The sequence below is a fragment of the Aphis gossypii genome, chromosome 1 (genome assembly GCF_020184175.1).
Source record: "Aphis gossypii isolate Hap1 chromosome 1, ASM2018417v2, whole genome shotgun sequence".
Taxonomy (NCBI): Eukaryota; Metazoa; Arthropoda; class Insecta; order Hemiptera; family Aphididae; genus Aphis; species Aphis gossypii.
In genome coordinates, this window is record NC_065530.1 from 4,222,771 (window position 1) to 4,234,109 (window position 11,339).

General features: G+C 29.0%; 1 protein-coding gene across 5 annotated transcripts; it reads right to left on the bottom strand.

Moving 5' to 3' along the window:
* Positions 1–4,732: 4,732 nt before the first annotated feature.
* On the bottom strand, positions 4,733–10,828 carry LOC114121381 (26S proteasome non-ATPase regulatory subunit 1-like). 5 transcript variants are annotated; one of them, XM_027983687.2, is made up of 12 exons: positions 10,516–10,828; positions 9,123–10,296; positions 8,791–9,049; positions 7,663–8,729; positions 7,296–7,416; positions 6,616–6,786; positions 6,308–6,499; positions 5,958–6,220; positions 5,754–5,864; positions 5,446–5,524; positions 4,945–5,131; positions 4,733–4,864 (listed from the first exon to the last, which is right to left on the bottom strand). In XM_027983687.2, exons 2-12 carry the CDS (start codon positions 10,268–10,270, stop codon positions 4,854–4,856), a joined length of 3,609 nt encoding a protein of 1,202 aa, XP_027839488.2. In that variant the 5' UTR covers positions 10,271–10,296; positions 10,516–10,828; the 3' UTR covers positions 4,733–4,853. The 5 variants fall into 5 exon arrangements, with proteins under 5 accessions (XP_027839488.2, XP_027839486.2, XP_050053860.1 ...); XM_027983685.2 differs by having other exon boundaries at positions 10,470–10,828; XM_050197903.1 differs by having other exon boundaries at positions 10,463–10,828.
* Between the last annotated feature and the right edge of the window lie 511 nt (positions 10,829–11,339).

Here is an 11,339-nt window from a genome sequence, read left to right on the forward strand (position 1 = left end):
AAGCTACGACTCTTAAATGCCATCAAGATTTTGTGAGACCTTTTTTACGTTTTTATCGGCTATCCTTACAGCTATATAAAACAACTGTTTTATATATTTGTGGCTATCCTAAACATTTATCATGGTGATATTAGGTACTGATATTTACAAAATCACCTTACTAATTATTATATATATATATTGGTAACTCTAAAAAGATTATTGCGACAATTCCCACTTTGAGAATCGGTAACTTATAATACTATCTGTCACAGATAACATGTATACAGTTTTTTCTATTTGAACTTTGAAGAGTAGCCTAGTGCCTAGAGCTGTGCATCTTGAATTCTTGCACTTAGAAAAATAGGCTATATTTATTCTTGATTAAATTTCATTATAAGTGTTATTTTTTGTAAAATTATAATATAGTTGAAATTGTCTCAATTTATATGATTATTGCATCTCAAAAAACTTGTGCATAACATATAAACACTAGGTCAAAAGCTTATTGATTTCAATTGTGTTTACGTAGGTATTAAAATTAAGTAAAATATATATCAGAGTAGAATTAAGAGTATTTGTAAAGAACAAACAAAATTTAACAAAATAGTCATAGACCATAGTATATCTTAATAGATTTTGGGAGGACTACCCCCAATAAGTTTCCTTGTCGATTTCCAACATTTCTGTACAAACTCGCTTTATATAACATATATGTATACATATATGATGGATACTTACTTGTTACGGTCGTACAATAGATTTATGTGCTAGTGTTAGTGTCGTACTGTCGTATATTATAACATAATATGCGCGTATATCCGGCATCGTTGACAAGTTCCTTTGTGAGCGCGTCTAACGAATTTATCGTGTTATTTTTGGCGATCAAAGTGTATTATAGTATCGTCAAGTCAACACCACACACACATACACAAGGATAGCCGAGGTATTTATTATACATAACATTATTATGATATTGTATTTTATATATCGGGAGGTGCTGCTGAGTTCTAGCCATAGTGTACTGACGAAAAGGAAACCATCACGTGTCCCTGCAAGGCTGCTGCAGACATTATTTATTATATTATGTACGTACATTATCACATATTCTCTGAAACAAACGACACGTGGTGGAACCGTATATTATAATAATCGTAATGATAATAATAACAATAATTAAAATTATAACAAGGCTGTAAAGGAAATGGTACCGAAGCATATCCGGTATAAGAGTACGACAAATCGTGTTACGCAGTGCGTAATACACATACGCATACATGCTATTTATATTCTAAAGTATGTGTATATTATAATCGTTTTCAGATCGCGTTTGAAGAATCGATATGGGACATTACGTTATACGATCGCTTTAAGATATTTTAAACGACAGTAAAATATAGTGCGATAAATTTTATTGTCGTTTATATTTATATATAAATCCGACGAGTTTATTGCGAACATTTTTTTAAGGCATATCGACTAATCTTTGATCTTCAGATTTATACATACTACGTTTTATTCTTACAATTGTCCTTTCTACCGTAAAATAACTAATATCAACGGTCTTAAAATAATAATGCGCGATTATTTAGTTTATTAAGATTGCTTATTATTATAATATTGATATTAAAGAAACGTCGATGAAAGTGGGGTGTAATGAGGACACAAACTTTAAAAGACTTCAAGTCACTTAAAAATTGTGCTCTGAATGTACACATTAACCGATGTTGAACCCGGGGGGGGGGCATGCACCCCAAAAATGTATTGTATGTTCCGAGACCCCGAGGCATACACTTACAGACATCTTTTTTACACATATTTGTTCGATTTTTTATTCATTTAATGTTGAAAACTGTTTTAATTCATAATACACATAAAAATATTTTCTGAAAAATGTATTATGAGTACCTATAACAATTAATTGATAACAATCATTTCGACTTTATTTTGGTTATAATCGATAAAGTAATTTTTCAAAGAATTGCGATTTAAGATATATTAAAAGTAAATATTATCTTAAATCATGTGTATGACTATCAGCAATATAAATCTAGTAACCTAAGTAATATAACTATCCTGTAAATATATCATATACAGATCTCCACACAATACCCCAAATTCCGATACCCCACTCTGACATACGTTTCCATGACTGTAACGACTTTATCAACATTAAAAATTACAAACAAAACACGAAGAATTAAAAAACATTTAACTGATTTAACCCAATATACCCAACTGATGACTATAGACTGTAGTAGGCGTATAAAAAGTCTATTATTTCCCTTACATATTGCATATTATATTGGAGTAACTCTGAGAAAACTTAAAAAGTGTTGGCGAATACTTGCAAAAATAAATTTTTGTAAGTATGACATATATTATGAGTTCTACGACCGTTATAAAATATGAATATCTAATACCTGAGAAGCTTTTTGAGTTTCTCACCGAGACGAATTTATGGAGTATATTAAGTATGGACTAGGGGCTGAATGTTGGTCCAGGCTAATCTTCGAAACGGCATAGGTAACTAATTTTCACAGGACTTTTACAAGCCTAAAGCACTAAGCAAGAACTAAGGAGTGATTTTTAAGCTACATTTTATCCTGGAATTATTTATGTTTCCTGCGTAAAAATTAAAAAAACTATGGAAATTAAGGACAAAATTTTAACTACAGGTTACTATTATTAAACTTAGATGTATATTTGTGCCGCCGATTAGCGACAGACAGAGACCACATATCTAATTCATAGAACATTACACTACGCAGCAAGTTTTAAGTATAGTTTTATAGAGACAACTTATGCCTCTGGCAGGGGTCCGTCCAAGGGTTGCGAATTAAGTTCACTAGTCCCCCCCCCCCCAAAAAATGAAATAAAAAATAAGATATTATAACCCATAAATACAAATTATCTATGTATAATATATATCTAGATACCTACCTATATTACTTTTTAGTTTTTATTATATGCGCCCCCCTTGGACAATTTCTGGATCCACCCCTGGAAAATTTAGCAAGTAAATAGAAATACTCCTATGACACGCATTTGTTATTACAGTGACTATTTAAAGAAAATTTGTACGAACCTCATTAATTTGACAGTGTTAAAAATCTGTGATGTTTACATTTTGTTGTTCATTTTCAAGAGTGGAGGTATACCTAAACGCATACTACACAATGCACGTCTACATTTACACACGACACATCAGACACTTGGGAATCAACCCTCCCGAAAAAAAAATGTTTCATTTATAGACATTATCCACACATAGACCTTCATTATTTTTAAAAATCGATGTCAAACACTTATAATATGACAATGCCATAACGATAAATTAACAATATTATGTTTAACAAATAAGAATGTTCAATAATTATACTTAAGAAGCCACCAATTTTTTTCTGTATACGAACCTATGTCATACACCACCGTGATTATACACGATGGTACACGATAACGTCATTTAGCGTATTTAAGTACCTACTACCTATACCCGTAACATCATAAGATAATATTATACATTATAAAGGAGACTACGCACGGTACACTAAAAATGGCCATAAAAACCGACAGACCAGATGCCCCTTACAGTGGCCATGTACCTACAAAACACACATTATTATATTATGGTACATAAGACGTCTAACCGTAGTATACTAGTAATAATAATATCGTGTTTGTTTATCTCGCGATGGCCTTCTGTTCACCAAGACAAATCCCGCCGAAACGCACGTCTGGTTTTCACGATCTTTGACACTACCAACGGTTTTGACAAAACTAAATACATTCGATGCACAAAAATTGAAAAATCATAACATAGTTTTTAAAATATTAGATTAATTTAAGCTATTTGTACCATGAATAGACCATTTCAACTCAGTTTTTCTTTGTATCCAATTTTACACATATAAATGGATGCATGTCACTTTAATAGTAACTAACTCTATAACAAAGTACCTACATTTTAATCCTACTATGCAACACAACAACTTATTTTTTATTATTTAGGTATTTACTTTGAACAATAGATATTATTATGCTTGTAAGGTATAAAAAAATCAAAAAAAAAAAAAATTTAATTATCAAAGTCATAATATTTAGTAATATTGGAGGTGGACAAGAAAATATTTGTCAATAGGGCCTGCAATCGGCCCATATTTCAAATTTTCAATTAATATTTCAAATGTATTATAATCCGACTTTTGATTATATAATAATAATATAAAGAGAACTCTTCAAGCAAATATTAAACACAATACTGTGTTTAAAAAAATTGTTGATATTAGAAAATGGTTTTGCATATAAAATACTAAGTATTCTTATTAATTATATTACAGTTCTTTTAATTTAGAACAATAAATGAATATAAAAATAATGAAAAAATTCCACATATAAAAAATTTTATTAATGCACAATAGTCATAGACTCATAGCTAAATGTAATTTCTGTTATTTATAATACAAACAATTATTTTAAATTTATTCATGTAGTTTATATCTAATGAATTAAAATAAATTTAATTATAACTGACATTAAATATTTATAAAGAATAAAAAAGTTTTAAAAAAAACATCTCATCTTATTAAGCAAAACAAGAAACTAAAAAATAATCAGTCTATACTTTTAATCAATGTAATATAAAAAAGGATTCTAAAAATTATTTTATAAAGAAAACACCAGATAAAAATAATTAAACATTATTATAAACATATAAAGAACTTAACGATTTTAATTTTTTCATTTCTATAAACTTTAAAAAATTTAAGCCAATAAAAAAATAGATTACTTTTCTATCTTTATGCAACTATATACAACAAATACTATATTGTATTAATTCTACATAAAACATGATCTGGGTAATGATCATCAAGTTATTCAAAACCTAAAAATAATTCCAAATGAGTTAATATCTGTAATGAAAAATAATATCATTTATTAGGGATAGTTATGTAAATAACATACTTAGAGGGATGTTTGTAGCAAGTATTTCAGAACCACTATGTGTGCTAACATTATTTGGTGAACTCGCCTCCATGCCATTTGTGTCATTATAGTTCAGAAAATCCCAAATGAGTATAGTGCCATCTCTTGAGCAACTTAAAATTTGGAACTCATCAAATTTGATATCATATACTGCATCTGTGTGCATCTGTAAGATAAAATTCTTTTAATTTTCTAAATATCTCAATAATAAAAACAACAATACAAGTATCATAAAAGTAGTTTCAGTTCCAACTTTACAGGTATACAAAAAAAATTCATTTAGATTTTTTTAAGTGCCTATTTAATTTTTATTTGTAATTAATATTTTAGTTTTATTTTTTTAATAAATATAAAATAGAATAGTATGTTATCATATGCAACTTTATAAAGATTAATTATTAATTATTAAATAGTTTATTCTATCAACTTATTTCTTTTTTAAGTATGTTTTATATTTCAAAACAAGCACACAATAATTACCTTCAGAGTACGTAGACATAGACTAGATGCAGGAACTCTGGAGTCTAATGCTGCTTCTAAATTCCATACTTTTATTTTCCTTGAAATCATATAGGTATAATAAAAATTAAAATTTTATAATTGATTAACAATTTTTTATATTTTTAGTATTATTGACTTAATTTAAAAAGTTTAAAATGATAATAATAAATTTTATAAATTATAAATAACAGTCATTTATAATAAACAAGAAAAATTGTAGTAAAACACAAAAAATTTAATTTAATTTATTAGATATACAAAATATATGTTAAAATACACAATTATACCCATCAAGTGCTCCAGCAACAATTATTTTACTGTTGAATCTAATGCATAGTAGCAATTCTTCATAGTTTTCCAGTATTCTTAAACAAATACCATACTCAATATCCCATAACCTAGTATATTATAAAATAAAAATACTAATTTAATAATTATTTATTAAATAAATTATACCACACTTTAAAAAAGTTATATTCGATAAATAGTACCTCATAGTTCTATCAGAACTTCCACTAACAATTAGTCGTTCTTTATAATGAAGACTGATAACACCAGAAGTGTGACCAATAAGAGTGCGCACATATTCGCAGCTCGATGTATTCCATACTTTAATACTACTATCTTCAGAAGCTGATACAATGTAAATATGGTCAAAACTGACTACATTTACTTCTGCTTGGTGACCAAACAGAACACAACGCAAAGTAATTTCACATGGTGACCACATAATCCATACAGCTATTGAACAATCCTATAGTAGAGAATAATAATGAATATGAATAATATGATGACTTCATTATTACATTTAAAATTATTAAAAAAAATCAATAAAACTTACTTTTGAACAAGTAACTATCATATTATTGCTAAAACTTAAATACATGACTGCTTCTGTATGGTGAATCATAGTGTTCAACATTTCACCAGTATGAATATCCCACACACGAATTGTACAATCACTGGAACTACTCACTATTATTTTGTCATCAAATTTCAAACACAGAACAGAACCTGTATGGCCAAGTAATATCTAAAAAAAACAATGTGAAATATTAGTGAAATATATATAGTATTATATTATTATATAGTATTATATATAATGAAATATTTTGTTTAATTAAAAATGTTCTAACTGATACGTATTACCTTATAACATTTTAACGTGTGTTTATCCCATATTTGTATAGTATTATCACATAATCCAGCAACGATTTTATTGTCATCATATTGTAAACATTTAACACCTTTGTAATTCTCAGAACAACAATTTATCCTTTGTAATGAAAAATGGCCAGTCGACCAATTCAATTTTATGTCCTAAAATTTAAAATAATTCACATTATTAATTAATTTTTCTAATTCAGTTCAGTGTTTAAATGTAAATTATAATAAAAATACTAAATAGTAAATTAATAAATCATTTTATGCTAAGTATCTCACATAGATTGTCCTCATATAATATTTTTCATCCCAAGTCATCAAGAAGGTCTATATCACATTATACCTACTTCATTACTTAATATTTAGCCAATCTACTACCTAAATTTATAAACTTTCACAACTACTTATTTGAATAATTATTGAGAATTAATAGTTTAACTTAAAAGTTTAAATTTATCACAGTTAAATAGCTCAGTAAATTGACTATTATAAATTTTCAAAAACATACATTTTTACTTTGTATTTTGTGTTTAGGCCCGCTAAAACAATTACTTAAATAATAATATACATGGATATACACTAGAATTGAAATATTTATAGATAATTAAAAATTATTGATGGTAAGTACTTTAAAATACATTAAACATAACAATAATGCTACATACTTCTATATCTTGCACGATTTTGGGAATCACAACACTATAATCAAAATAATCAAGTTTTGAGTGCTTTCTACGGCGTTTATTAGACTTTGATTTAAAGGTTTGATTGAATAAGTACTGAATCCTGAAAAAAAAAATACTAATCTAAATAAAAATAAAAATCACTTAAATGCTATTAGACATTAGTTATGTATTAATTTATGTACATTATTATTATTTTTTAATACTAGTGTACCCCATAATTTTCAAGACACACTTTACCTTTATCTCATACTATATAATATATACCATTGACATTTAATAATGATGTTCATTAAATAACATGTGTTTTAAATAACAACAAATGTAAACTGTTAAATCTATAACTTACCATCCTCTTTTTTCTGCAAGTTCTTGAGGTAATGAATTGTAACATATTGTATGATAGATTCGTTTACTACTTTTCAACTCTAAAACTGGCATATTGAGTTGTGTGTTTAATGTAATGACACACGTGGGTGTGAAAGCTAAACTTAAGCAATGAGCCAGACATATACAGTACTGATATTGTGTGAACAAAAGTAGACCCACAATTGTTAAAATATTAGAGTGCCCAATTTTCGATTCTAATGAAATTGAAACATTACGACCACCTCCATCAATAATACCCTGAGCTAAAATAGCTCCAAACTTAACCACATCATCTTCATACTTATCACTAATCACTTTAGCATAAAGAAAACGGAAATATTTGTCTTCAGAGCAAGAACTCTCTGTTTGGTGAATACAAATCATAGAAGAAGCAATTAAAGCTCCTTGGCGCACAAAATTTACCAAGTCATTAGTCATCGGAATTAATAAATGAATAGCCTCTTCATGCCCAGTACCAGCAAAAGCAATACCAAGTGCCATAACTGCACCATATCTAATATAAGGGTTATAACTCTTTGTAAGTTCACTGATGATTTGAAGGCACAGCTCAGGTGTCCTGAATAACAAAAATCCTAAACTTGTGACAGCTGCACAACGTACATCATCACTGGCATCAAAATTTGAAAAGTGCAACAATTTTGTAATAGCAGTCTCACTTCCAGTTCCGCAGTATGCCATGGATATTGTATACATAGCAGAACAACGCAATATAGGATTTTTGTTTTGTAACAAAGAAGTAATTAATTTGTCAGCTTCTTGCAATCGGTCATACATAAAAAATGATATTCCAACAGCCAAACCTCTCAAAATTTGTTCGTTTTGTGTCACATGAGCGAATGCCACCATGTCTTGAAGAGCTTCATCATCTTTTGTTCCCAACATAACCAAACCTAGAGCTAACCCAATAGCTTCACCAAACACATAGTCGTTTTGATACATATTAATTTTCAGTTGTTCAAAAATATCTTTACGACATGTGCCCATAGCGGATAGACCAATTCCTAAGCAGCATCCATGTTTCACAATCTAAAATAAGATATGCAATAATTAAATCTTATATTTTAATGTTCAATTACTCTTAATTTACTTTATTATGTGAATCTTTGAGTTGTTTAAGAAGATAATCATTAATAGCTGTACCATGATTGGCAAAGATCAAACCTAAAGCATATAAGCTCCCACCTTTACTATAACTAGAGCTTTCAGATGAATTATTTGTCTTGAGACACATGAAGCTGTATATTAGTTTTAGAGCATCTGTTTCATTGCCTCTATGTATAACACCAAGTGAAACCATAGCAGAAAATACTTCCCAAGTAGTCCAATTGGCCAATTCCATATTATATCTAAAACATTTAATTAAGTTTAATGTTTAAATAATAAAAATTTTATTTTATAGTATGAGATTAAATGATTTACCTCAAGAAGTGATCACTTGTTGTACCACTATTTATAAAACCATTAGCAATCATAATAGCCGTGTGACAGATAGTTGTATAAACTGAATCTCTTGTGTTATTTAAAATATACATATTTGTATGATTATTTCTAGTTAAAAATTGTAAATTCTTTTCTATACTCAATTTTCCACTTAACGCTGTGGTAAGCTTTTGTATCATTTCTTGATAATATTTATCATTAGACCCAAGAGATTCAAAAGAATGTACCTTAGTACTATGTTCAATTGCAGTCATTTTGTTTGACACAACAGTTATAGTTTTAGTAATACGAGTACTAGAAGGAACTTTTTGCCATAAAGATTTAAGAACACTAAACAAAAACCGTTGAGATGCCAATTCAAATAAATCAATTGCTATCTGATATGCCAATACACAAGATTTTTTATCATTTTTTTTAATAAGATTTTTAAGAAGCTGTGCAACTGATTTTGGGTCATTTAAAGATATGAAACATTGGCTTAAAGAAATAAAGTCACTTTGTTTTCGGTAAAAACTGACAAGAGTCAGTAAAACTGTATTACGAAAACTACGATTTTCAAAAGTGCTCATTGTCACTTCCTTAGCGTACAACAACATTTCATGTACATTATCTACTGATTTAATACATTTGTTGAACATATCCATACGCTTTGTTTTTAAGGCTAATTTTAATCCAAGTTTGTAATGTTTTTCATCTAAACACTTTCGAAAAATACAGCTGACAACATCTTCTAAACGTACATCTGTGGCCAAAAGTGGAGCTGTATATTTAGAACCTTTCACACAAACTTTAGTGTAGTGGTCAAGACACCTAGCTATGATTTTCTGCGTGTATGCATCACAAGCTTCGATGTTAATCATATCGCTAGCAGCCAAGGCATATCGTAGAGAATTTGGTAATGAATCTACATGCAAGTATACTTTACTTGTAAACAAGGCAGCTAAACTTCGTTTCGCCAAAGTCTTGTCCTTATGCATAAATAGGTCCGGTTCTACTTGAATGGCACACGAGAAATCGTGCCAAAAATCGTTCAACACACTGTCCAAAGTGTTGTTTCCGAAAAATATCAATTTGGACGTTAACTCTTCCAGCAAAACCACTATGTCCGCCGTTGAAGTTACACTCATGTCGCCGGTCGGTGGTAGTGATAAAACTAGAACAACGGAAACAATTAAAGTGCCGCCAATAAACACTGAAATTAAATTCGTACGGATGTGAAAAAATCATGTTTCCGTCGGACAACGAGTGATTGTCGCGGACTACGATGTATTTTTATAGATTGATTGATAATATTGATTACGATCAAAATGTCTACATACTGAATACCTTGACACCACTACCGCGGTCTTAGAAGGTAAACTCCAAAAAGTACCTATTTATCGTTAGGTTCCATTCTTTTCCTTATTTTATTATAATGAATTCCTTGTTCCGTGGTCGTTCTGCGGCAGTGTGTTCATCAATAGTAAAACACCGTATCGAAACTCGAAAATTACTACGGTGGTTAAGGAATAAGGATGATATTATCATTAAACTTTGTCGTAAATAATATCCGGTAATAGAGACATTTGCACGGTGAATCATACACCATCACCAAAGCCCATGCCAACATATTATTAAGTGGATAGATGCTATTTTAGTAAATGCTAATAATAACATTTTTGATTTGAATCGAGACCGTTTTTTAACCATAGATAATAAAAGAAAGAATTCAAGGTGGATATAATATTATCTATGTTTTTAACAGTGATGTCTTATCATTTTTTTTTGTTATCAACAAACGGGTATGCAAAAAATTAAAAAGACGTGAGTAAAACAAATTATTAATTGCTTTCAACAAAATATTTTTATCTTTATTTTCGACAGTAGAAAATTATCATATTTTTTTGAAGAGAACGCCACACGTAAAACGTCAATCAAAATCAAAATCATATCAATATCAAACATTGAGATGTATATACACATTATACGCTGGAGCGCGCACTCGTCGTCAAAAAAAAACGAGCCTAAAACGACAAAAAATTAAAGTCTACTGCTGCAGATTCTATAGTCACTAGTCAATCAATGACTTTTTTTCCGAAAAAAAATAAAATCGGACTTTTTTCCCCGAACTTTTTTTCCGACTCTCGATATGTACAATATTCAGATATTCTTAATAATTAATAATCTCCATTCTTCTCACTTTTTAACATTTTATTT